This window comes from Mustela nigripes, chromosome 11 (genome assembly GCF_022355385.1).
Source record: "Mustela nigripes isolate SB6536 chromosome 11, MUSNIG.SB6536, whole genome shotgun sequence".
NCBI lineage: Eukaryota > Metazoa > Chordata > Mammalia > Carnivora > Mustelidae > Mustela > Mustela nigripes.
This window is the reverse complement of record NC_081567.1, coordinates 30,501,435-30,528,755: the sequence shown is the minus strand read 5'-3', so window position 1 is coordinate 30,528,755 and position 27,321 is coordinate 30,501,435. Positions and strand designations below refer to the sequence as shown.

The 27,321-nt window shown below is 50.5% G+C and overlaps 1 protein-coding gene across 9 annotated transcripts in view; it reads left to right on the top strand.

Annotated features, from left to right (window-relative positions):
* Positions 1 to 27,321, top strand: part of CLEC16A (C-type lectin domain containing 16A) — a 215,145-nt gene that overhangs the window by 12,023 nt on the left and 175,801 nt on the right. For 7 of the 9 annotated variants that reach the window (XR_009407029.1, XR_009407030.1, XR_009407031.1 and 4 more), the window contains exons 2-9: positions 565 to 693; positions 4,515 to 4,648; positions 10,432 to 10,580; positions 13,266 to 13,371; positions 15,154 to 15,277; positions 18,322 to 18,496; positions 19,932 to 19,985; positions 22,829 to 22,942. Coding sequence is in view for 6 of the 9 variants with exons in the window: in XM_059415312.1 (XP_059271295.1) it covers positions 565 to 693; positions 4,515 to 4,648; positions 10,432 to 10,580; positions 13,266 to 13,371; positions 15,154 to 15,277; positions 18,322 to 18,496; positions 19,932 to 19,985; positions 22,829 to 22,942 (985 nt within the window). In the remaining 3 variants the exon portion in view is untranslated. The remainder of the gene's footprint in view (positions 1 to 564; positions 694 to 4,514; positions 4,649 to 10,431; positions 10,581 to 13,265; positions 13,372 to 15,153; positions 15,278 to 18,321; positions 18,497 to 19,931; positions 19,986 to 22,828; positions 22,943 to 27,321) is intronic. The other 2 variants (XM_059415313.1, XM_059415315.1) reach the window with 2 other exon arrangements.

Sequence of the window (27,321 nt, the reverse complement as noted above, 5' to 3'; positions counted from 1 at the left end):
TGAGCTAAAATCAGGAGTTGGACGCTTAACTGACTGAGCCCCCCAGGGACCCCCCAAGGATCGTCTTGATTGTACGCAATCTTTGCCCCAACAACCGGCTTTGCGATCTCCTCTCCCTATCTGAGCCTCCGTCTCTCTAAACCTCTGCATCAGCTTGGCTGAGGGTTTTATACATGATGCTCAGCCTGGGCCATGTGTCTCCTGTGGCTGCTCCAGCATTAGAGAGTCCTGATGGTTCTGAGTCTCCGGGTGGGCTCCAGTAACCCACTTTATCCAACCATCTAGGTGATTATCTTGCACACTGACGCTTGAGGATGGCTGTCTTCAAGAGCTCAATGATTCTCTTACATCTGTTTGGGTCAGCGTGTGTCCAGTTAACATTTCCCAGCATTGTCTGCCTTTTTTTTTTTTTTTTTGGGTGGCGAGTTATTTCTCCTCTGGATGAGAGTTGGGCTAACCACATCCGAAAAAGCACAGCCAGATTATCCCCAAAAATCACTAGTAGTCGTTGAGCCTGGTGTGTATTTCGGTCAGTAATCCTTAATTTTCTTTGCTTTTTTTCAGGTATTTGTATCATGTCTTGACCAAAAACACCACAGTCACAGAACAGAACCGGAACCTACTAGTGGAGACCATCCGTTCCATCACTGAGATCCTGATCTGGGGAGATCAAAATGACAGCTCTGTATTTGAGTAAGAGTTTCCCATGTTTCTCGTTTTTTGCCTCTCCTTCCTTTGAATATTTTCCCAAATGTATGCCATGAGTCATTGCTGATGACGTCAGGATTTGACACCCGTTTGGGTCTTCTGCAGATTTCTATCTATATCTGTATAGAAAATGTCCTTGAAGCACTGGAGAAACGTAAGCTGACAGTGGGAACCTCAGGGAAATGAGTGTCCCAAAATCTGAAAACATGATGGATAATTTTCTCAATAGTGTCCGACAGTCTTCCCAAGGGAAGGAGAAAAGTTAGCTTCTAAGTGAACTGGAGGGACCTTGCCCTGGAGAGACACGAAGAGCTCATCTTTATTGTGTTTACTACTGGGCCCAGTGCTGAGCTCTCCATGAGATAATCTAAATCTCCCTGCTGCCCCGGGGGTGGGGGCCTTCGTGTCCTGACTATCACCATTTCTGCTCAGGGTCGCACACTGGTAAGCCGCGAAGGGGCTTCTCCTCATTCGTGTACTTCCTCGGTGAGCAGTTGTAGGCCAGCCTCAGTTTCCTCATTTTTTTAAAGGGGGGAGGGGCAGAGAGAGAATCTTAAGCAGGCTCTATGCACAGGGTGAAGTCTGAACGCAGATTTGGGTCTCACCATCCTGAGATCGTGACCTGAGCTGAAATCAAGAGTCAGATGCTCAACCGACTGAGCCCCCCAGGCGCCCCTCTTCATCTTCATAGAGAAAGTTCCTGCCCAGTGCCTGGCACAGAGTAGGCAGTCAAGAATTGTTAGCCCATGATGATTTATAAAGAAATCTGCATTATGGGACAATTCAAAAGTCCAGGCTGGAAGCCGTGGACTGCTGCCCCAGCACACCTGTCTCTGTGTCTGAGTACAGAGGGATCTGGGTTATGACAGCCACCAAACACAGATTTTATTTTTATATCAAATAATCTCAACTCTCAGTATTGAGGCCACTTAAAAAACCCGTCTAAAACAAATAAAGGTGTTCTGTCTCCCGCCTGGCTTCTTATTAGATATTCTGATTTTCCAGCTAGCTCTCTGTTTTCATCAGTAGGGTTATCTAAGATAAAGCTATTTTTGGGAAAATCAAACCTGTGACACTGGCCTTTTCCCCAAAGGAAAACACGAGTAAGGAGGGAGGTGTTGTGTTGCAAATGCCACTGGCTTCCTTTGCAGATGCACAGGGCATTGATTGGTTGGTTGGTGTGTGTTTTGGAAATGTGAATGACCTTTGGGTTAAAGATTAGAAACCGTGTTCCCCTTGACCAGCTTGGACTTTCTGAGCCCATCTGTTGTCTCAGAAAAACTGCTGAGCCCAGCAGTTCCTAAATGGTTCCCTGATAGGGTCCCCAGGAGAATTTATTTTTCTTTTCTTTTTTTTTTTTTAAGATTTTATTTATTAATTTGACAGAGAGAGAGAGAGATCACAAGTAGGCAAAGAGGCAGGCAGACGGGGAGGGGGAAGCAGGCTCCCTGCTGAGCAGAGAGCACCATGCGAGGCTTGATCCCAGGACCCTGAGATCATGACCTGAGCCAAAGGCAGAGGCTTAACCCTCTGAGCCATTCAGATGCCCCGAGAATTTATTTTTCATCCATTTCTTTATTTTAGAATAATTTTAGATTTATAGGAAGGTCACAAGGATGGTACAGGAAGTTTTCAAACAGCCCTCTCCTGTCTTCTGCCACTGTCCATGTTTTATCTGACTGGGGTGCATTTGTGGAAACAGAGAAGCTAGCCCTGACGTGTTCATGTTGAGTAAACTCCAGACTCGATTTGGATTTTGCCAGTTTTTCCATGCAGAGCCCCTTGCTGCTTTCGGAACACAGCCCAGCTCCCACAGTGCATCTCGTTGTCACATCTACCTGGCCTCTGCCAGCTGTGACAAATCTTCAGTCTTGTTTTCCTGACCTTGATGGTTTTGAGAAGTCCTGGCCAAGGGTCCTGTAGAAAGCCCCCTGCCCCCGTCTGGGTTTCTGTGATGCCTTTCTCAGGATTAGCCAGGGGGGTTGTGGGGGAGAAGACCACACAGAGGGGCAGTGCGCTTTTCATCCCATAGTATCAGCAGTCAAGATGTTCCCTTGCTCTCTGGTGAGGTTAATCTGATCTCTTGCTTAAGGTGGTATCCGGCTAGGTTTTTCTGCCCTAAAGCTACTCTTCTCCCCTTTCCCTGCACTGTTCTTTGAAAGAGAGTCCTTCAGTTTAGCCCACCTGGGGGTGGGGGGAATTTAGCTCTACCTTCTAGAAGGGGGTGGTGAGTATCTACATACATTATTTGAAATTCTTCTGCATGGAAGACTGGTCTCCTCTCCCTGTCTATTTTTCTAGTCATTTATTTGTATTAATATGGGCTTGTGGATGTTTGTTCTATGCTTTGGACTGAAGTAGACTGTGGATCCAGTACTGTTACTAAACATTGTGTTACTAATACTAAATTACAACACAATGCTGTGATAGACTTTGTGATCCCGTACTTTGCTATTTTTTGTGTTGTTCCAGGTCTGTCTCTGGGCACTTGGGGGCCCTTTGGGGTTCGGGTCCTGTGTTCCTTGCCACACCCCATCCTTCTGGTTTTTTTGAGCACTTCCTTACTTTCCGGCACTCTAAGATGCGGCACGCTCCTCTTGTGTTTTCCGTGCCCCAGATCTAGAATTAGCCATTTTTCCAAGGAACCCCTCCCTCCTCTAGGGAGTTTTAAAAATCCAGGCTCCTGGATTTCGCAATAGACCTGCAGAATCTGCCCGTGTGGGCCAGATCTCGATATAGACATTTTAACAAGTTCCCAGGTTGGTCACGGTGCCGCAGTGAGCCTGCTGGGGTGTGCTTGCGAGTCACTGATTTCTTCAGCCTGAAGCAAAGGAAGACAAAATAGGTCAAATGATAGCCATGTTCTGAGGGTCAGCGTGCATGGCTCTTTTAGGTAGGCAGGCTCCCAGAATCAGAATTGGAAAAGGTTTGCGTTCATGTTTTTCTGGTTTGCTTATTTGTTTACCTTTTCATGAATTCAAACAGAAGTTATGCAGCACTGAGCGAGAGCCAGGCCCATGATCCTGCCATTGTGGAGCTGACAGCCGACGGGGGAGAGAACCCCCCCACTGGAACCAAGTGACAGACACTTGTCACTGCAGGGACCTGTTCCCAGTCATCCAGATGAGCAGTTACCTGGTCTTAGCTAGCACACTGAGAACACATAACTAGAAAACACCATTTTCTGCCTTTCAAGAAAGGCATCAGGGTTCTGTCTCCATTGCAAGACTAAAAGAGCCAGCACGTACCCCCAGAAGTCCATGTCCCCAGGCTGCTTGTGGACAGATGTCCTGTCTAGAACAAGAGAGGCAGAAGCTGACCTGGGGGCTGGGTAGCCCCCCAACCCCTTCAATCCCTTCCAGTTCTTTCCCCCCAGATTTGGAAACTCTTATTAGCATTGTCTTGAGTCTTTGTAGGTAATTCTAGGTGGTGCTGTTTAACATGCAAAGATAGGAAAGTAAAGGAAGGAGACCTAGTAAGGAAAACTAAGAAAAGAGAATATTGGATGGGAAAAGCGGCCTGGCGGGTTTCTCAGCTCAGGTAGGTAACTGCGTCATCATTTAGCACGTAGAGATCTTCCCCTTTCTGCTTCCGCGGATCACTGCTGCGCTGTCATTGCAGGGAGAGAGTGCGAGAGCCCGTCTTTAGCTTGGGGGGATGATGGTGTCCCCCGGGAAGCCAGGGCCTTGCAGATGCCTCTGGGGGTCAGGGACGGTCCGCGCCGTGTGCGGCGCACGTGATCAGCAGATGATGTGTATTTGCACGTGTGGAAGCAGATCACTGACGCCTTCTTGTTCTCTCCCCAGCTTCTTCCTGGAGAAGAACATGTTTGTTTTCTTCCTGAACATCCTGCGGCAGAAGTCAGGCCGCTATGTGTGCGTTCAGCTGCTGCAGACCCTGAACATCCTCTTCGAGAATATCAGTCACGAGACCTCCCTGTGTAAGGACAAGCCCTTCCCCTCCCACCGCTGAGCTCTGGCAGCGTGGGGCCCGGCGTGGACTTCGTGTCGCCTTTTGCATGTTTGTGCTTCCTGTCCGTGTCTGTGTGCTTGGGCTCCTGTAACAAAATGTCCTAGACTGGGGGCCGAGACCACGGAAACTGACTTTGTCAGAGTTCCTGAGGTTTGAAGTCCAAGACCTAGGTGCCATTGGGGCGGTTTCTGGTGAGGCCTTTCTCTCCTGGTCTGTAGATGACTGTCGGTCGCCTTGTTACTGGTGTGGCCTATCTTTTCATGTGTGTGCATGGAGAGAAAGTTCTGGTGTCTTTTCCTATTCTTAGAAGGACAGGAGTCTTTGATCAGGGGCTCATCCTAGGACCTTGTTTAACCCTAATTACCTCCTTAAGGCCGCTCTCTCTAAATACACTCACAGCGGTAGGGCTTCCCAGCGTGAATGGTTATATCGTGCAGTTCGGTCCATAACACTGTTTATGCCTGTGAAGGGCTGGGGGTGCTCCCCTCTGCTCTGTGACTCTGGGCTGTTCGCATTTTTCTTTATAATTTGCTGGGATCGCTGAATCATTAGCCAATGGAGTAAGCTCTAGAAGAAGCAGGGCAAGGAAAGAATAGCCCAGGGCTTGCAGGGGGTGGGCTTTGGCAGCTGACTTGCCTGGGGGGCAAGGATGTGGCTCCTGAGCGGCTTCTCTGCCCTCACCAAGCCTGAGCTCTTTGTCTGAAACAGCCGCCCTTCCAGGCAGGTGCTGTCCGTTTGGTGCCCAGGGAGTTCCATTCCGCAGCCTGTGGGGACCGCTCTAGCCAGGCCAGAATCCAGAAGGGCCTCAGGCCAGCGGAGGTAGTTCAGTGGTCCACAGCTGGGCGTGATTGTGCCCCCGGAGGGCATTTGTCAGTGCCTGTGGACATTCTCGGTTGTGGTAGGGGGTGGAGGGGTGTTGGCATCTGGTGGGTAGAGCCCAGGGGTGCTGGTAAACATCAAACAGGACAGCTCCCCACAGTAAAGGATTATCTAGCCCCCAATGTCAGCAGAGCCAGGGGCAAGAAACCTGGTTAGCTCCTTTTCCTTGCTGCTTGACCTCAGCTTTATTACTCCAAGACGGCTACGCAGGTCCCAGGCCCTGCCCGCCGGTAGCAGGGAAAAGAAGACAAGTGACTGAATGTCTGTGTCAAAGGCAGGCTGTAGGTCCCCAAGACGGGTTTAGAAAAAGTTTCGGTGCAGGGGGTTGGGGGAGAGGAAGGAGGTAGAGATGGAGGTAGAAGTAGAGATGGCGGCATTCTCCCTCAGGAGGAAGCAGGGAGAGGCAGGGAAGGGCTGTGCACGCGGCTCCGGGAGCAGCCACTAGGTGGCGCTGCCGCCCCAGGAGTCTGCTCACGCTTCCCAACGAGCGAGAGTTGACACATGAGTTGACTCACTCTCCCTGAGTGGTTTCCCGCGTTAACAACTTTTGTTACCCTGGATATAAATTGTGTGCGGTTTCTGAGAACTCTGAGCGGGGAAGACCCAGCTCGGGGGTGCAGGCCCTGGACTCTGACCCACCAGGTCCCAGGCCCCACTCTGCCACATCGGCCTTGCATGTGCTCCGGGGGTGGACTCTCGGCTCTCAGCTGCAGCTTCTGTGAAGTGGAGATGATCTTGTATCTGGAGACTGTGGTGTTGTGAGGGTTCAGCGTGACAGTGGCTGTGCAGAACGGAGCCTGGGGTCTGGCAGGTGGAGGTGTATACTCGAGCTGCCTTTTTTTTTTTTTTTTTAATATTTATTTATTGGACAGAGAGATCACAATCAGGCAGAGGCAGGTAGAGAGAGGGGGGGGGAGGCAGGCTCCCCGCTGAGCAGAGAGCCCAATGTGGGGCTTGATCCCAGGATCCTGGGATCATGACCCGAGCTGAAGGCAGAGGCTTTAACCCACTGAGCCACCCAGGCGCCCCTCGAGCTGCTTTTATCCTGAAATCCAGCGTTACCCCAAATGTCTGTTCTCGGGTAACCCTGTCTTAGCCCAGCTAGCTTCAGTAGTTGGGACGGTAGGATATGCTGGAGTTTCTGGATCATAGCTCTTTTTGAATTAGGACTGGACAAGGGGGCCGTGCTGTAAGAAACGCAGGCACACGCCGCTGTCTTTAGGGAAAACTCACCGGAGCACTTTCCTAAACCCTGCGGAAGCGGCACACACATCACCGCCTTTTACAGCACTTCGATCTGGGGCCGGTGAGGAGGACACGTGACTTTGGCTTTTATTTTTATCTTCCAGTCATAGGAAGAAAACGTCCTCATTCTAAAACAACAAAAAAAATCAAACGGTACGAGAATATAGAAAACAAAAGTTCTACCGAGCGTCTCCTTCACGGTTCAGTGGACACAGAGCATTTTGCCATTTGTTTTCCGTTTTCCCAACTTGCTGCTGTATCTTAGATTTTCATGCAGCCCGTTCACGTGCCCCCACTTAGTGGGGCTCCCCGGCTGCGTCTTGCTGAGCCCTGCGTTCTTCAGCCTGCCCACGGGCCTCAAGGTGGTTTCCGGGTTTTCATTATTACCAGCAGCCATTTCACGAGTGCACCTGTCGCCTGTCGATTTTGGTAACCTAAGTCACAGAGGGCCCGAGGGAGTGAGATTACTTAGAGACTCCTGGATTGAGAAAAGGATACCACAGAAAGTCGGCCACCCAGGGAGGGGGTAGGCAAAAAATCCCAGCCCAATAATAGAGGCACCTCGGCTGCCCCCACAGTGGCCCTCACCACCCACAGAGTCATCGCGTGGAGACCCTGGAAAAGTCCCCACCGGGGAATGATGGGAGTGCACGGCTTTTCCAGCTCGAGTGCAGCCCGGAGGCTCGTGGTTGTAGTCTGAGCGTCTGTGCCTCTGGTGGCCCGGAAGCCACCAACCGGTCACAGTGGGGCTCCCCGTGACATCACCGTAGTCCGTCCTCCTGCCAGCTCATTCATCCCCAGCCACAGCCAGAAGGACAGAACAGGGAAGAAGGCCTCAGCATCACCTGGGCTACTTGTTACAAGCTAAAAGTCCAGGCGGATAGGTTGTGGACTGTGCAAACAATAGAGCACTGCATAGCCAAATGGAGGAAAGGAGTGAATTAGTGCCCTGCTGCGTGAGGCAATGCGGGTACCTCTCAGATGTGACTGGTGAGAGCAGCCAGACATGGGAAGCTTATCCGTGATGGTCCATGATTATGAAGCTATAGAGCCGGCAATACACGTCTGCGTGATCCCAGTCAAACGGGCTTGTGGGCAGGGGAGGGGATTGGCTAGCCTATCAGGGGGTTTCTGCGGAGCTAGACATGGGTTCTTTCTGATCTGGATGGTTCTTACGTGGTGTATATGTTTGCAGAAGTTCATCAAGACACCTAAGATCTGTAGTGTGTAAATGTGTGTGTTTGTATATACATATGTATACACATACATATATGTATTTATTTATGTGTGTATATGTACACAGACTGTATTTATATACATAAAAGTACTCAGGTATTTGGATTTAAGGTTCACCTTTCTGTACGTTTCCCCACATATCCAGCTGTACATGTAAGAGTTGTGATACGTGTAGTGTCATTTTTAAACAGTTAAGTCAATCAAGATTCTCAGGACTCCCAGCCCAGATCCACTGCCTCCTCTCTTAGAGCCCCATGATTTGCCTCAGGAATTGTCAGAATCAGGAGGTACTGAAAACCGTGCTAAGACGACAGACTGCAGGACCTGTCTAAAGCCAGGAACACCCAGCATGCTTTCCCGAAGGCAGTGGCTTTCCTGAGGGCTGGCTCTGAGGACACGACCCAGCGGTGGGCCCTGTTGGCCCCTCTCACCATGCCGGGCCTCTGGAAGGCTCCTCGGGGTGCATTAGGTGACGTCAGCCTTTTGAGCTGTACTTTGGTTTAGGTTGGATACCTCCTTGGGACCAAGTAACGGTCTGTTTCCTGCCCCCCACCCCGAGAGCAAGTGTGCTTAGTCCTGGGGGCCGGAGGGCCCGTGGTGGAAATTGGGAGCCTCCGCCCGGGAGCACTAAGACGAACGGTGGCAGCTGCCATCACGGTGTGCTTGCTTTGTGCCCCTCGCTGTCCTTAGTGCTCCGTCTTCTTTAGCTCTCACAGCAGACCAAGGAGAAGGTACTGTTACTCCTGTTTTTAGATAAGGGGACTGGAGAGTGGGGCGGGTGAGTGGCTTTTCCAGGGTCACCGGCTAGGAAGTGGCAGGGGTAGCGTGGATCTAAGTCCCCATCAAATGCGAGGCCTCTGAAATACGAGCGCACCCCCCCTTTTTTTGGTAAAGATTTTATTTATTTGAGAGAAAGCACGAGCTTGAACTTAAGTGGGGAGGAGAGGGAGAAGCAGGTTCCCCACTAAGCAGGGAGCCCGATGCAGGGCTCGATCCCAGGACCCTGGGATCACGATCTGAGCCAAAGGCAGAGGCTTTACTGACTGAGCCACCCAGGCGCCCCATGAGCAGAGCTCCTTAGCATGCGGAGTGTACTAAGTCCACCGCAGAGATCTGAGTCAGGGCATGGGGCTGGGGCCCAAGATGCCTTGTGTCTGACGAGCCCCATGTGATGCTAGGCCGTGGGTCAGTAGCCAGGCTCCCAGCCACCGAGCTGCACCGCTTTAACCCTGTGTGCCTGCAGGTACGGTTGTCGATCCCATTCTGTCTTTAACCATGGAGGGCAGCGAAGGTGGGATGGTGCAGAGCTCACGGGCTGGCAGCCCACAGTAGTGGGGAGCAGCGCCCGCTTTGCAGGGTGGCTGGGGAGGACTCCGAGGCTTGTTTGGAGAGGACCCAAGGCCCGGATCGTGAACTGCAGGCCCCTAGGTTCCAGCCCACTGTCCGGCACGAAAAACTAGCTGGTCCCGCGGCCACCATTGCAGTCGGGATGCAGCCTTCGGATGTCTTCCAGCTTCCCTTGCATAGCTGGAGGCTCCCCCGGTGCTGGGCCTGCATTTCTGCAGGGGCTGGGGATTTGGGGGGTGGGGGGGTGGCTGTTCTGTAGTTGGCCCCCGTACTTTAGGCCCTCACCACCCAATCTTCATTATTGGGCCCCATTAGTGCATGACATTGACACACGCTTTGAACTAGTACCTGACTTGCAATCCCAGCTCTGGGACTAACGGTCTGTGTGACCTCTGCAAAGTTAATCAACCTCTCTGAATTTTTTTTTTTACTTCTCTGCAAAATGGGGAGAATGGGACCTGCTGGGCTGGATCGGATTGTTGTGGTGACCATGTAAAGCCCTGAGCCTGGTCCTGGGCGTGTGGGAGGGATTCTGCATCAAGCAGCTTTTAGGGAATCACCTTGCTGTATGGGGAGAAAAAAAAGTCCCATAGCCCTTTGTAGCATTCAGGGATGGCAGTGTGACTCTTGCTGCCAACATGGGGCAACTTTTCATCAAATACAGTGTTTTCCCCTCATCTGTGGGTGGTTTGTGAAAATACCCATACTTCTTCCCTACCCCCGGCTCTATGCTGAACTTCATCACGAAGGAAAAAAGTGTTCAGAGGTTTTTTCTATTTGGTGTAGGAGGGAGGGGTAGCCTGGGTCTTTCTCTCCCTTGGCTCTTGAACTTGCTTGAGGCTGCACCTAGTGGCTGCCTGATTTCTGTGTTGCCTAAGGGTAAGGCTGCTCCCAGTTGGCCTGTTAAAACCCCAGAGACCCAGAGGCTTGATGGCTTCGAGCACAGTCAGCCCTCTGTTAGCTGACTCTGTCTGCTTAGCTTTCCTCCAGCACGAATTAACCTGTTTTGCTTTGTGTTTTGTTTTTTTTTCCCCCTCCCTCCAGATTATTTGCTCTCTAATAACTATGTAAATTCTATCATTGTCCATAAGTTTGATTTTTCTGATGAAGAGATTATGGCATATTATATATCATTTCTGAAAACACTTTCGTTAAAACTCAACAACCACACCGTCCATTTCTTTTACAATGAGGTAAGTGAGTTCCAGAAAGGTACCGTGCATTTGGGGTGTCAAGCTAGCCGGTCAGAGTGGAACCTTTGGGCTGGGTGGCCTCAGTCTGTTTGACAAAGCACTTGTGTGCTCACCGTTACCTGATTTTCATAATGACACTGTTTGACCTTGACCTGCTTTAAAAAAAAAAAAAATTTTTTTTTTTTTAAATTTAGAAGTCCCCTCTCTGTTTTGAATGTAAAAATCAGTTTGTGCTACCCGAGAGCATTGCGTTCTCGGCAGGGAGAAGTGCCTGAAAGTTAACTTGGGGTTGTGCTGCCCCATGGGAAAAACCGGCACTGTGGTCAGCCCCGGCTTTGCCACATCCCTGCTGTGTGACCTCAGAGAGGTCTCCATCCTCTGAGCCTGAGTCTTCTCATCTGAGAAAGGGGATGGTCATCTACACTTTACAGGATTTTCCAGGGGTTGAATGAAATGAGATGATGTCTTCAAAGTCCCTAGTATAAACCAGACTCTTTAAAATCATACCCACTGTTGTCCTTCACAAGCTAACGTCCCTGGTATTCCTTGGGAGAATTACTAGCAATTTCAGCAAATTAATTGTTGCTGTTTTCACAGTGGAAAGGAACTTGATAAGGTCAGTTGATCTCACATACCAAAAGGTACTGATGCCGGCTCTCCTGGGGCTGGTTCATCCTGTGGCTCAACTGCTTCATTGAGGACGCAGGCTGTTGATCTATCTGCCTGTTCTGTTGACCATACAATTGGCAGCTATCCTCAGGGTCGACTCCTCATGGCTCCAGGATGGCTGCAGCAGCTCCGAACATCACATACACACCACTGCCACAAGTCCTGAGGAGATCACTTCCCTTCTTGTGTTCCTTTTTAACTTCCAAAAACACTTCTTTTCCAGAAGTACCCCCAGCAGACTTCCTCTTGTGTCTTCCTGGTCAGAATTAGGCCCCATCTCCCCTGTGGGGTGTCAGGAATTTGGGAGCAGCTTCGCAAGACAGCTCTGCTCAGTCTTTCACGAGACTGGATGTGAAGGCTGGATGGGGCAGGGGGATCTGCTTCCAAGGTGGCTCATTCCTATGGCTGTTGACAGGAGGCCTCGGTTCCATAGGCTTCTCCAGTGGCTGCTTGAGTGCCTTCATGGCACAGCAGCTGGCTTTTCCCAGAATAAGCAATCCAAGAGACCAAGACAAGCTTTTGTGACCCAGCCTCAGAGGCCACACACTATCTTTCCTGCCATATTATTTAGGTCACACTGGTGGGCCCTGACTGGGTGTGAGAGGGGATGACAGCACGTGAATACAGGCGGTGACAGTCACTGGGCCATCCTGGAAGTGGGCTGTGACATGGCCACATGCTGTCTGCATGGCAGCTGTCTTCTGATTGGTGGTCATGTATGCCGCACAGCCCTGCTCTAGAGTCAGACCTTCCTCTCAATCATACCGTTTAAGTGTGGGCGAAACCTGTCCAGCTGTCCCCGTGGGAGGAGGCGAGATCTTCTTTGTCTAGATTAGGAGTGGGGAAGACCTGGGCTCAGAGGGAGGAATTATTAGTCATCACCCACAACCACAAAATGTGTAGCATTTTGAAAAATGACCATCCCGTGGCCCAGTATCTGCCAGATGGTAGGTGCTCGGGTCCAGGGACATGTCGATGGTCTTTGCCAGAGGCTCTCCCAGGCAGATGAAATTCAGACCAGAGAGAGGTACTGCCACTCAGGGGCAGCCTGGGCTGGTGTACACTGGGTTGGGACCCTGAGATTCTGGGACCAGGGCAGTGCTTCTGGTAGAACATCCTGCTGGTCACCGGGAGTGGGCCCAGTTCCCTCTTGTATATTTCCAGTGCTGTAGCTGCCACTTTCTAAGGGCACCCATCTGGTGCTCCCAGTGGCATTGCCCTCATTAGACAGATGTCTCCTTGCTGGGGGTTGGCTGGTGCCTCTTCCCGACACCCTCAACTGCCCGTGGGTGCCCTTAGAGCACAGATGCAGAGCTGTGTGGGAAAACTGGCCAGGAGAGGGCAGCAGAGCTCGCCTCACGTGGCTCTAGGCCCAGAAGCCCTCCTGCTTTTTTCTCAAGGCCCCAACAGAGCAGTTCTCTGCTTCTGAACTGTTTTGATCCCTTCTGATGATATCTTTTTAATGCCAGCAGATTCCCCTAAATCCTTCTCCTCTATGGTAATGTGTCTACTTTTAGTGTTTCTAAATAGAGAAACGTCCTAGCCAGAAGAGATTCCAAATGTCGTAAAACTTCACACTGGCACCTTCATTAGTTTAAGTGGCTTCTAATAGTAACAACCAGCCTCAGTGCTGAGCACTTGTTAGGTGTAGGCTCCGGCCCCTGCGGTCATCTCGGGGATTCCTAGCAGCTGTGAACTGGGATTTGTTATCCCCATTTTGTAGGCGAAGGCTCAGAGGCTTAGAAATATTAGAACCCAGCGCGCAGCTGCGAAGTGGCAGGATGGACAAGCCCAGGCCCGGCGTTGTCAGGACCCTTTCTTCTGTTTCTTCTGGGATAGTCTTGCCTCCCCATTCCTTCCCGCATTCGCCACTGGGAATGAACCACTGGCTTAAGGTTCAAGGGGGATAATTTTTTTTCATTTTTTGCAGAAGTCTGTTAGGATTCAGGAAGCTGGGTGGGGGGAGTCCTGCCCTTTGGGTTTGTAACCCATTTTTGGTACTCCTTTTGTTTTAAGCACACCAATGACTTTGCCCTGTACACAGAAGCCATCAAGTTTTTCAATCATCCTGAAAGCATGGTTCGAATTGCTGTAAGAACCATAACTTTGAATGTCTACAAAGGTAAGCTTCCTTGGGCGCTCACACCTCATCTGATTCTAACTTGACAGCTGGGATTTGCTGTCATGAGTCCGTATACACAGTTCTCCGGTGGCAGCCAGGAGTTCATGTAGGACAGCTGGGGTTGCATGTCTCATGAAAGACTTACAGTCACGGAACATTTAATAGGCCCCTTCCGTGAAGTTTTGTGCCACTGCCTTTGCCTGTGCTCAGTTCTGCATGTCGAAGTCTCCGTACAGACACGCGGTAGCAGTAAGGTCCTAAGAAAGGTACATGTGGGGCTCCAAGCAGCCATGTGATACTTAGATAAAGCCTAGTTGTCTTCTAAATGTTATTGATATTTACATTTTTGTGTCGCAGGCTGTCAAATGTACTTAAATACAGCCGGGGGTTATGGGATCTTTAAATAATGTATAGAAGTATTTCATGTCACGAACGGCAGAGGGCAGCATTGTCTTCTCAACTGCAAAGCCCAGCAAATTCCCCTTTTGTCACGGTGTACTTAGTTCCCAAAACTTCGCCTCCGGGAGAAAACCCTTGCACTGGTTCCCGCCCATCCTGGCACAAAGGCTGGCTGGACACAAGTTCCTGGCCTGGAACTGCCCTCCGAGGGCACGCCTTCTCTGCCTGACACTGGGGTTATTCCCTCCGGAGTCACCGCACTGGAGCTGGGACTCTATATTCTCAAGGACTAAAGGGTTTTGACCTTCACGGGTTATGAGTCATGATGTTATTACTTGCGATGACCCCTAATTGGGGTGAGGGGAACTCCTCAGGGACTCACTCCAGCCTGGTTCTGGGATTGCTTTAAATTGAGGAGCCTAAGAGCCAGGTGGACTCCCCCCCTCCCCCCTGCCGGGCCTGCACACCAGGGTTGCAAACTGAGGGCTGGAGAGCTGGATCCAGCCCTCAGATGTGTTTTGATTAGCTTAGGTATTCCGTGAAAAGATACAGAGTTGCCAGTATTTAAACAGGGGGAGATCTTGGGTCACTTTCTGGATTTCTGACTTGAAAGTAGAGACTTGGCTGCTCTGGGCCTACGGGCTTGTAAGGCAGTGGTGGGCCAGCACTGAGAAACAGCGCCTCTCCCTGGGGCTGAGGCCCAGGCTCCCTAGTTCACAAGCGGGGGAGGGTCGCCCTGCCTCACTCACTGAGTCACCAGCCCACCCAGCCGGCTGCTGAGTCTGTGCCCTGGTCTGAGCCCCAGTTCTGCTGCCCCTGCTCGCTCCTTTCTCTTGTTCTCTTCCAGCCCGTATCTTTAGATGCCTCCTGCCCTCGCCCTCTGTCCTTCTGAGCAACTGTCTCACCATCCCAGTTCCTAACCCTGTTAACTGTTGTCTGTTTTTTGCCTTTCCTTCAATGACGATTCCCGTGTTCCTTATTCCAGTGTCATGTAAGTTATTAACTTCTGGTTTTCCGCTTTCTTAACTTATCCTTATGTGTAAATAAAGGAAACTTGCCTGAGAATGGTGTAGTTTCCATTGTAGTCACTCTAAATGCACTGCTGATAAGTGGGCTTTCTGATTGCACTATTAATGTTTAGCCCAATTAATTCATTTTGTTAACTATAAAAATAGCATAAGCACTGCCTTGATGTGTATGGTTTCACGATTAAGATAACCATTTTTCTAGTGTTCCCAGGAAAGACAGAAACGGTTCAGATTATAGCAGAGAGCTTTTTCATTGTGGTTTTGGTATTTTTTTTTTTAATCTCCCCAGTTATTTTTGGTAGCTTGACTTTTTTTTTTTTTTTCCCCCTCCTTCTTCTTTTGTGGATTTTCTCAGTGGATAACCAGGCCATGCTGCATTATATCCGAGATAAAACTGCTGTTCCTTACTTCTCCAATTTGGTCTGGTTCATCGGGAGCCACGTGATCGAACTTGATAACTGTGTGCAGACCGATGAGGAGTAAGTAACTGCCTTAGGGCAAGGGGGGTGGGTGGGCTTCCCAGGCAGAGGGAGGAGTTCCAGGAGAATTCCATTTTCATTGAGGAAGAACAGAACACTAACGCAGAACCCCCCTGTGCGACAGCAGAATGTGGACTTACGTCCTCTGAAACGTTCCACCCACCCGTCCACTTTTTATAACTGTGGAAAGTTAGTAACGACTCTCATACCTCCTGGCGTGGAAGAGGGTCACTAACCTCACACCTGTAAATGGGGCGCCAGGCAACTGGTAAAAAGAGTGAGGTGATCCGCCACCTGGTGAGCAGTTAAACACAATGGAGCGTTTGCATACAGTGGGATAGTAGTCGGCAGTAAAAAGAAACAGCTGGCACGCTGTCCTTGGACCTTGAGAGCATCATAATCAGCGATGGAAGCCAGATGCAAAGGCCCACGCTCTTGTGACCCCATTTTACATGAAATGCCCAGAACAGGCAGGTCTGGAGAGCCTGAGTGTAGACTAGTGGTTTCCCAGGGCTGCTGGAGGGTGTGTGTTGAGGGGAAAAGGGAACACGGGGCTGTTTAGGGAGGAGGGGCTAAAAATATTCTAAAGTGGATCAGGAGGAGGGTTGGACAACTCTGCGAATGTATTAACAACCATGAAATTGTACCCGTTAAGTGGGTGAATTTTTTGGTATGGGAATTATATCTCAGTGAAGCTGTTTAAAAAAGGCAAACAACATAGCAGATTAAGATGGTAATTTGGGCCCAGAATGATGAATCCAAGATTCATCAGAGCAAGATTCCTCCAAGTCGGCACTATTGATCTTTGGAACTAGGGAATTCTAGGTTCTGGGGGGCCCATCCTGTGCCCTGTAGGAGGTTTGGCAGCATTGCTGGCCCCCCCACTAGATACCAGCAGTGCCCCTCTTCCAGTGGTTTCAACCAAAAACGTCCCCAGACATCGCCAGATGTCTCCTTTGAGGCAAAATCGCCATCCGTGGAAAACCACTGCCCCAGAGTGACAGCTGAGTGGAGCCCTGGTGAGAGAGGCTCCCCTGGGCGGGCTCGGGACAATAAGGGCATCCAGGAAAGGGTCTCCTGGGGGACGGGGCTGAAGCCATAGAATAAGAGCCCTGATACTGGGAAGGAAGCAAGGAGAGGTGGGCGGCACATCCAGCAGGGCATTTGGGAAAACCGGGACCTTCGTGGAGATGAGTAGTCCTGGATGGGACACATAAAGTGGCACTGGATTCCAGAAAAGGCAAAAAGTTATTCCAGGAAGGAAGCGGACTTCTCATCGTCTGTGTGGCCCTCCGGTGAATGGCTGGGGTGATGTCAACACCGACTGTTGGTCACTATCAGGGGAGGTGCGGAGGGAACGTCTAGGGTTCCGGCAGAACAGGAGGTCGTTATATGATATCTAAAGGACTCTATTTGAAAACAGACGACCTTGCAGATTTTCTAGAGGTTATTGGGGTGGGGAAATGTCCACAGATACAACTCAAAAGTTAAAAGGTGCCTTCTCTGGAGAGCAGGCAGGGGTGGGGGAGGCTGGGCCAGGGCTGTTGTGTTTTATCATCAGCTTTTCGATACCTTTTAACTTTTAAACCCATCTACATATATTTTAATATATAATAAATATGTATATTTAATATATACTTTTAATATATAATTAGTGTGTAATGATTTAAAAAGTGAAGTGTGTGAACTGTCTTGCTGAAGAAAAACTTCCACAGTATCTAATTAAAATTAAGTGGAGGAAAAGGTTACAGAACACAGTCTCAGGTAGGTGGGTGGTGGGCTTATAGGTACTCACCATACTGTTAGCCTTTACAACATGTATTTGCTCTGTATATTCATTAAATAGCTTTTTAGAGTATAATAATTTTTAAAAATTATGTGAAAGAGGGATGTGTGGGTGGCTCAGTGGGTTAAAGTCTCTGCCTTCAGCTCAGGACTTGCATAGTCCCAGGGTCCCAGGATCGAGCCCCACGTCGGGCTCTCTGCTCAGTGGGGAGCCTGCTTCCCCCTCTCTCTCTGCCTGCCTCTCCGCCTACCTGAGATCTCAGTCTGTCAAATAAATAAATAAAATCTTAAAAAAAGAATTATGTGAAAGAAACAAAATCCTATTTTTACTTAAAAAACAACAACAACACCACATATGGTTAGAAGGAGAGATACATCCTTCCTACATTTAGATGTGGTTATAGGGGGACATAGAGATAGGAATAAGAAAACAGACTGTAGGGACACAAGTCCCAAAGTGTTATCTCTTAGTGGTTGGACAGGAGACCTTAATGTCTTTTGCTTTTTCTTCTTTAATTTCTTGTCTTCCGAAATGACCATCTGTTACTTGAGGAATAATTATAATACACACAAAATGTCTTACCACAGCTGCATGCTCTTTGCAAGAGACATGACTCCGGGGGTAGTGCAGGTATGCCTGCTGGCTGTTTTGGGGGTTCTGTTCTTGGAAAGTGTGACACTGATGAGCTGTGGGGCCCAAGCAGCATGCTTGTTGTTTTACTGGAAGGAGACAGAGACCTCCTAGGGCCTGGGGTCAAGTGTCACATCCTCTCGCTGTCCCTCCCCAACCCCCCCCCCCCCGCACTCCCCCTCCCACCCCGCCATATGCTGGGGCCAGGGGATTGGATGTGGTCGCCGCCAAGACCTGCTTTTCTCTTTGGAAGCCCTCTGGAGCATTTTAATCAGCGAGGATTTATTGCTCCAATAATACTCCTTATCTTGGGAGGCGTGGGATCTTGCCACATTGACTAGTGGTCACTCTTGTGGAATGGCTGCTCAGGCAGCTGGGTTTTGCTTTATTTACCCATTTTGTTTTGGGCTGTGGTGGTGGTGGTGGTGGGTGAGTTGTCGTGAGCCCCCCGCAGAGGGTGGGGGGACTCCAGGAGTCCCCTGCAGTCGATTACAGACCACCTGCCTGTTTTCCCTTTGTGTATGTCGCCAGTGGGGCCAGTGTAAGGGTCCCTCGAGCCTGTTTGCTGGGTGAATATTTGTTGCGTGAATGAAACACTCCCACTGACTTAAGTCCTTCTTCTTGGCAGACACCGGAACCGGGGGAAGCTAAGTGACCTGGTGGCCGAGCACCTGGACCACCTGCACTATCTCAACGACATCCTGATCATCAACTGCGAGTTCCTCAATGACGTGCTCACGGACCATCTGCTGAACAGGCTCTTCCTGCCCCTCTACGTGTACTCGCTGGAGAACCAAGACACGGTGCGTCTGGCACCTGGTCCCCACCGTGCCCCCCCTTGAAGAGGACCAAACTTTGCTAAGGGACCAAGGCTTTGAGCTTGAGATGCCTTTCAAAGTGCACTGGTTCTTCTTTCCTTTTATGTCCTAGGGGTGGAGGGGGAGGTGGAGAGAGGGAAGCCTGGGAGGAAATGCGCATGTGCGTAGGGGAGCGGAGCAGTTAAAGTGAATGAGGAAAGAACATTGACGCCAGAAGGAAACGGGAAACCTCTATGAATTTAGGATTTTGGTTTCTCTGCATCCTTCACTTGAGGTATTCTCATTCCTGGTGATTCTTTCTGATAGTCGCCAGAGTGAATTGATCTGCAGAAGATCCTGGCAGCCACAGAACTTGCACAGAACGATGGGAAGGGAGGGCCTGCACTTCGGAAAAGATCCCAGAGCAGTGACTGTCCAGTTAGGCTCAGAATCCCGTGTGGAGGTTGAAATGCACATCCATGGGGACCTGCTCTCTGTCTCAGGGATTTTGGCTCAGTGGATCTGTGTGGACCACTAGTCTGCAACTTTAACCTGTCCCCCAGGTGGCTCTGAGCTGGCCTTCTCAGATCCCACTGTGAGAATTTCTGCCCAGTCCTTCCCAGGGTTATGAGGCAGTGACCTCAGCAGGAGGCAGGACAGGGCCTGTTGGCTATTGTGCAGGGGCGGGGGGGGGGGGGGGGGGGGGGCAGTCTTTGCAAATGTGCCCCAGGGGGTTATAGCTTTGTTTTTGGAGATGGAACATGGAGATTCTTTCTAAAAACCAGTAAGTAGGAGAAAATTGCAGCTCTAACTAGATCTGCCAGAGGCAGCTCTGGGAGGCAGAGGGAAAGCATGGAACTTGGAAATTTCAGACCTGGGTGTAGATGCTGCTTCTTCCCTTTCCTCCCTCAGTGGCCTCGGCCACGGGAGCTAACTTGCCTGAACCAAAGCAGGGCCCTGAAGGCCCTCTCGGGGTTGACACAGGATGGAGCACGCTGGGGTTGCCTGCAAACGACGGGCTCTTCCAAGGCCAGAGGACCCCAAGCCCTCCTTGCCCATTTTGAAAGCTCTTCCTGAGCAGAGGCCTCTCCGCGGGGTGGCGGGCTCTGTGCCGCAGCCGGGGGGACTTTCTCACTCCTGATCATTTAAGGAGCTAGTTCATCTCCTGGACCTAGCCTCTAATCCGTGACTGATGCTCAAGGATTTCTCAGGTGGAAAAACAGAGGCCGGGAGAGATGGTATTAGATGGGCTTAGATTGCGAATTTATCTTGCAGAGTGGCCTTCCCACAAGTACCAGGAAAGAACAGCCTTGGGGGCACGGGGGATGTCGGGGACAGGGCGCCTTGCCTTCAGACAGGTAGCTTTTAGCGTCCTGTGTTTTGTGCTGCTCGTGTGTGTGACGTGGACTTCTCTCTGTCTCTTTCCCCTAACCCTCCCCAGGGAGGAGAACGCCCGAAGATCAGCCTGCCGGTTTCTCTCTATCTCCTGTCGCAGGTATGCTTATTCCTCTGCGTGTGTGCCCAGCCACGCTGGGGGTCTTTCGGAGGACCAGGCCACATCATCCCATCTTCCTTCTGGGTCCCCCATCTTGAAGCAAAACAACAATAAGGAGAAGGCGGGTGGGGGTGTTCTATTTTCCAGACACTCAGTAGCGGGGCTGGTATCTTCTTCGTGGTAGTGGGTGGAAATTGGAAGAAAGATGGAAAGTGAATCAAAACTGGCCTGCTTGGTTTTTACCGTGGGGACTGGGATTTTCAAACAACCAAGGAGTGTTCTAAATACCCCGGAAATATGGACGGCGTGGGTCTTATTCACAGCATTTTGAAGTAAGCCCCTGACCGTAAGACCCGGTGTGTGTATCCCTGCGGCAGCCTTGCTCTAAGAAACTTCCACTATGAGGCTGTTTTTAAAGACTTTTGTCATGGTTGCAGTTCCCAGATTACCTTCTGGAAGGTACCTCCTAGCGGCCTCCATTCCCAGATTTGCGTCTTGAGCCAATTTGTCTGCTCCCCCTCCTTAAACAAGCGTGTTTCCTTCTCATAATTATGTAATATTTACAAGAAGGGAAAAACTCCATGGTGACCCAGTTACATAACTTGAAAAATATTTTTATTACAAGCCGTCCAGACTTTCGGGCCATCTCATTAGACTGTCAAGTAGTCGAACGTTTGACCAGAGCTCTGTTCCCACTTCTGCAGCGGCCTGGGTATTTACTGGCTTTGCCGAGAGAATGGCCTTCTGGCTTGGTCCCTGGGCCATTTGGAGATGGAGGCAGAGCCGAGAAGAGTCGCAGCCCTGGCCTCTCTGTGCTGGCTAAGCCAGCCGGGGTCCACACGTGGCCTGCTGCTTGCTCCCCCTTGGAGTCTCGTCCCGGGGGCTCTGTCTGCCTGGAGCCCTGCACCAGTGCCCACTCCTTCTGAATGCCCCTCTGTGCAGCCAAGCGCAGCACAAACCCCAGCTTCCCTGGCACCCTTGTCCGCTGCCTCGTTACAGATCTGCCCGAACCTCCTGCTTGGGATTCTGGGAGTCTGGGCGCCAGATGCGCAGCCACAGGAATCCCAAGGAGAACACTCCCAGGACCCCGTAGCTGTTGGGGCGCTGCGTGGACAGCGTCCCATCTGAGGAGTGTGGGCTCAGGCCGCGCCCTTTCTCTGAGAAGCCCCTTGCTCCTGAATCCTTAGAGGAGGCCTATCGGCTCACGCACCGGATGACTTGTGCAGTATCTCATGAAAAGCAGAGTGTGCGATTCAGCATCCTCAGCCGAAGTGACAGGGCCCGCTCTCCCCTGCATTTTCAGTTAGCTTTTTCATAGCGATGCCCCAAAATGTGTGAAAACCTCCAATCAGGTAGAAATCTCATGTCTTTGGTCTCTACGTCAGAGCATCCTTACAAATTATTTGATAAGCACAGCTACGAAACCAAGAAAATTCACGTTTACCATGTTAATTTAGTGTGACCGGGGATGCTGTCCTTGGAGAAGTCTCCCTCTTACTCCCGTCCCCAGGCACCCGGTCCCATTCCGCAGGTGCAGCAGTGTTCCAGTGTCTGGCAAGGCTTTCTCTCCCTCCCTCTTTCTTTCTTTCTCTCTCTCTTTCTTTCTTTCTTATCCTTTTTTCTCTTTCTTTTCTTTTTCTAACAATGTTTATGTTTGTAATAAATTCTTTAAGTTAAAAAGTTCAAACAGGTAAAAACCGAGTTTCCTTCCTACTTTTGGTTTGTCACCCGATTTCTGTCCCCAGGGACAAGTACAGTTACAGGGTTTTCCTGTGCCCTTCCAGAGATGTTGCCTGTGGAGGCGGGGAGGTTCTCAACTGGGGGTGATTTTGCTCCCCCACCACCCCAGGGATGTTTGGCAACATCTGGAGACATTTCTGGTTGGGAAGAGGCCAGAGAGGCTGCCAACATCCTCCAATGCACACGACAGCCCCCCTGCACCATCCCCCCCCCGCCCCTGCAACAAAGAATATGGCCGGATACTAGTGCCGGGGGTTTAGAAATCCTGTTCCGTGTGTATGTAAGCAGATGCAAATGTGCACACACGCCCTTTTTCTGTATAAATGGTGGGTATGTCCCAAGCTGTGCTGTACCACTGGTATGGTCTTGGTATTTTAAAACAAAGTAGCAGGTGTGTCTGATCCAGCTTCCAGCACCCCGATTCCCAAAGCCGTTCTGCTGAAGGTTAGGCAATAGGGTGGGGCAGTAGGGCCATCCCAGACAGCCCCGCCCCTGCTGATTCTGCCTGCTGGCACAGCTAGGCCCGACTCTGGCTCGTGTGGCTTTCCTTCCCCGCAGCGTCCACACCTCCCAATGCTGCCATGGCATCTCGGGGGTCAGAGCTCATTCCAGTGATGGGATCTCTGGGCAGCCGACCCTTTGCCAAGTCCTTGATTGGAACAAGACTCGCCAGCCCCTTCTTCCCGTATAACTGAAATGTTGGGCCGGTGCCTTCCAGTCTTAGCATAATCAAATTTGACACTAAAATGCCTGTGGAGAGGAAGGAGTGTGCTGTTTTGGCTTCTGCTTTCCCACATTGCTCCGCTTCAGCCGGATTTGGCTTCCCCCAGCCGTGAGGGACAGTCTTGCTTTAATGCACTTCCTTCCGCTGGGGAGCAGCCAGCCAAATAGGCAACAGTCCGAACAAAGGAGGGGCTGACCCTGGAAGGAGAGAGGCCTGGCTGCTTTTGCCTAAATGGGACCCATTCTTTGGATTTTGCTTCATGGGGAACGCTGCTTAACACAGGGATGAAGTAGCCTAACCTAGTTGTTTCTGATCCAGGAAGGAAGAGGTAGATAGGGAGCAGGCTTTAATGCCAATCCTATGTCTCCTTTCTCACCAGGTCTTCCTAATTATACATCACGCACCCCTGGTGAACTCATTAGCTGACGTCATTCTGAATGGTGATCTGTCTGAGATGTACGCTAAGACTGAACAGGATGTTCAGAGAAGTTGTGTAAGTCATTAGCGTCGGGACTGTTCCTAGACCTTGATAAGAAGCCGCTGCCCGTTTTGCTCACGCGTGTGTTTCTCTAAAACCAGAAACCAACCTTCTGCCTCTGTGGCAGTGATGATGTGTAAGCTGGTCGGGGATTCAAGGAACCTAATCAGTCTTTAAATGTGTACCCAGGAAAACTTGGGTTGGGGAACTGATTATCACATGTTATTGAACAGGAAATCGTACTGCTCTGGGCCCACAGTTACGTATCTGTGAGACGCTGTTACTGGGACGGAATGAGAGGGTACCTTGTCTAAGACACAAATACCTACAGAGACTGGACAGAGAACATCTATGCATGATACGAGAGAGCAGTAGGGGAGGGTGGGGACTGGGGCAAATTGGAGAGCATATACGTCCTTAGCAGCTACTGTTCCAGCTCTACCTGTAGTTCAGTAGGAATATGGATGCAGCAGTGCCTGCTTTCCTCATGATTCCAAAGAAGCTGGAAATCTGCATTTGGATGCAGACACTCCTACATTTTAAATGATCACCCCCAGCTGTGGCCTAAATAGAGCACGTCTGTGGTTTGTGTGTATTGGTGCATTTTGTGCTCTGCTAAAGGAAGACTCCAGAGATCGGTATCACGATTTCTTCCAGGGTTTTCCTAGCATGGCCCATGTGTACTTGCCTGTCTTCCCTCCTACCACCTTGCTCCTATGGCCTGAGCTCCAGGGTTCCTCGGTACTGGTCCAGCTTGCTTTTTCCCCAGCACGCCCCTTGACCCTGTGCCTTTTCCATACCTGCACCCTGGAATGCCCTTGCGTTGCTCCTCGTTCCTTCTCCTTGAAGCAGCTTTAGGCGCCTCTGGCAGTCACCTTGTCTCCCCATATCTGTCGCAGCTGGGATTTGGCCTGTGTATCTGAGACGAGCACAGTATTTCACACAAAGGCAGCTTCGTGAGCGCTCTGTGTCTTCCACTGGTTTCTTGGGCAGTAGGCACAAAGGTAACAGGGCTAGATTTGCCCTTGGGCAGTTAACTCTGTTGCCATACCTGAGCTTGGAGGCTGGTGGATTGTGGTCCCATAGCCTGAAACTCCCGGAACGCCCAGAGTGCAGTGACGGGAGTCGCTGCCGTGCTGGTTTTTCTGGTGTGCGGCGGCTCAGCCGGGCCATTTTGCTGTTCAAGGGAGTCACAGAGCCTCTGAAAACGTTCCCAGAAACTTTCTGTCCTTGTTGGTGGTGGCACTAGTTCAGCTGAATTGAATGGGGCCCTTTCACGGCCCCTGTCTGGCCTATCCCTCCTTTGATTCATTCAGCGAGTGTTTATTAAGCCCTTTCTTTGGCTCAGGCACCGCGTTAGCACTGCGGACATCCTAAATAGTCTGTCTTGTTGGAGCTTTAGAGTCCAGTGGGAGAGACCGATGTTGATCAGATAGACCAAGAAATGCACTCTCTCCAGTCTTATACAAGTGCTCTAAAGGGAAGGAGTTGCTTTTGGCAAGAGAACGGGGAACCTAGAGGTGACGGGGTGATGAGTATTGAACCGGGAAGGACTCCCCTCAGGGCTTGTGCCAGGACACCATAGCGAAAACGTGGAACTGACTTGGTGTTCGTGGAGCCAGAGATGTTTCTCTGCAACTTTCTTAAACTCCGTCTTGTGACTGAATGCCCGAGGTGCTGCGCTGACTCCGCAGAGTCCCCGGGGCCTCCCGAGCAGAGCTGCTGAGGGCTTGCCCGAGGCTCCCTTAAAACACAGTGTTTCACCCCATTTAGAAAGCAGGGAGGGCTGGTCCTTACCCCGGAGGACCGTCGGTGAGGACGGGAGGGAACTCTATCGAAAACGTACCTGATGGGTCCAGCCCAGCCCTCAGAGCTGTTTGGTTTGGTGTTTGGAGTATTTAAAAGAAAATTTTATGAACGACCAACTCTAACATTTAGGAAGTTGCACATAAATGCAGATTTCGGGATTGCGTTGAACAGTCAGCAGGCCTGGTCCCCATTACACACGTGTTTCTGCAGTAAGCTTCTCCACCGCAACCCCCACCATCAGATGAGGCATGTGTTTGCCATCGGACGTGCCCACTCCCCACGCCGCCTCTGCAGCCCCTTACGGCATCAACATTGGTAGCAAGCTGGGATGTGCTGAATCCCTTTGGACTTTCTTTGGTTGCCACTCAGGCTTTGTCCCAGAATGTCTTCCTGTAAGACATTTGGTGCCAAAGTCCGACTTGGTGTTCAGAGAGATGATGCAGAGATCTTTGGGGTGCTGGGGTTTGCAGGGTTTTTCATTGCGACTAATGGGCATGCAGTTGTGAAAAATAATCATACCCTTGCCCTGGTCATCCCCCAGGGGTCACATCTTGCAAAACTCTGGTACCCTGTCACAGCGGGCTACTGGTCTCAATGCTTGGGGTTTGCGATTTGAGCAAAAGCAGATGGCACAAAGTCCCTGCTGACCTCTCAGCTTGGGATACCCACTTCGGTCGAACCCTCTAATGAGAGGGAGCATTTAGGAGATCTGTTCTTTCTCTCTCCTGCCTCCTTTGGAGATGAGGCTCCTGCCTCCATTGTGATAGGCACACAACGGCTCACCGCAGTGGACGCCTGAACCAAAAATGAGATTGTTTTGAGCGTGAGAGGAATTGCCAGCCCAAGTGAAAGTGTCAGCTTTCTGCTTCCGGCTATTGCCTTTCTCTGGGCGCAGAATCGAACTTTGTTGTGTTCTGATGAGTGCACTTGAAACTTGGGCCGAGTGGAGGTGAACCCCATTTATGACTTGCTTGACAGGAGTCCTGGTAAGATTCACCTTTCTTCCCTCTGAGCGAGAACGGTCTCCTATTGTTTCCTGCCTAACTCGGATGTGGTTTGATCATGCTTGTTTTAAGCTTCTTGATCTTTTTTAACCTACTTTCTCCTTCCCGTAATTTGTAGATAAGTTACTGGTATTGCTTCATTTTTACCAGCAGACCTTTCACAAAACCAAACCAAAATTGAAGAGAGAGAAGCAGAGGGAAGAGCAGAGTTATTTGAAAAGTCTATAATTTAGGGTGAAATTTAAAACACATGAGCATGTTTAGGTAAATGTCGAATTGAAATTCATCTGTGCATTAAAATCATATGGTTCCTGCTAAGGGCCAGTTCTTGCTATAATTCTAATGCAGAGCAGATCCTGTTTCTTGTCGAGGGAAATAGAAGAGGAACACTAATCCTGAAACTGCTAACGTCTCATTATTTTTGCAACATGAAAATCTAGATGAGGTGATGGGATACGCATCGTTGCCTACAGGTGCTTTTTTTTTTTTTTTTTTTGAGGGCCTATTTTCATCTTCTGCTTCTGTGGAATAGTTTCCTTCATTTTGTATTCATTCGGTCCGTTTCTGCATAATAAAGACACAACCCCCAGCCTTGTTGGGCTTCCCGTGCCCCGCCAGCAGATGAGGCCATGTCCTGGAGATGCTGGCATCAACCCGGGCCATCGTGGGCTTGCCGGAGATGCTCACAGGCACTTGCTACAAGAACAAGCCAGTCGATGAGTGAACCGGGCGTGGGGTCACAAGGGCTCTCGTGATGTTCTTAATGACTCTCAAAACAGAAATAGCTTCAGAGCCTGACGCTCACATGCCACCTTCTCTTTGCTCCGTGGCGGGCTTGGAGGGGGAAGCGTTAGAGCGGGTTGCTTTGGGTACTGCTCTGCATCCCATCTTAAGGGACAGTCTAGTGGAGTGGACTCTGGAGTCAGGCTGCCCGGGCCCCCCAAATTCTGGCTTCTGCTCTCACTAGGTGCAAATCAGGGCAAGTTAGTCCGCCTCCCCAGGCCTCCGTTTCCTCCCTTCTCCAATTAGAATAATGGACCCAGGCCTGCAAAGAGGATTAGATGCAGGGTAAAGTGCTTCTCCTGAAGCTTAGTGCCCATCAAGTCTGAATATTAGATGTTGACGTTACAACGATCTTAGTTTCTGAAGGTGCGCAACAATCCTGTGTCTCCTACTTGGGACCTCCCTTCTTGGGATGATGAGGGTAGAGGCACACTTACAGCACCCCTCAGGGGGGCACCTTGTGACCAGACACAGAGGCACCAAGGGCCAGGTGTCCGCAACAGCGATAGCAGTGATAACACTAATAGTGAACTGTTGCCGTTTGGTGGCAGGGAGCTGAGCTCTTTCATTCGTGGACCTGCAACTTAGCTAGCCCCAGATTCGCTCTCTGGAAAGTGCAAAGGCTTAACCAGCTTAGGTGTGTTTCTCTGGTTGGCTGGCTATGAATTCAGGATGGGGACTGAGAATCCTGGGGGCAGAATAGACTTATTTGTCCCAAAGCGAGGATGTCGACCACCCCTCTGTAGGAACCAGTTCGGCTAGTTGGAATGGTTTCCCTGTGATTCTCAGGGGATCCCA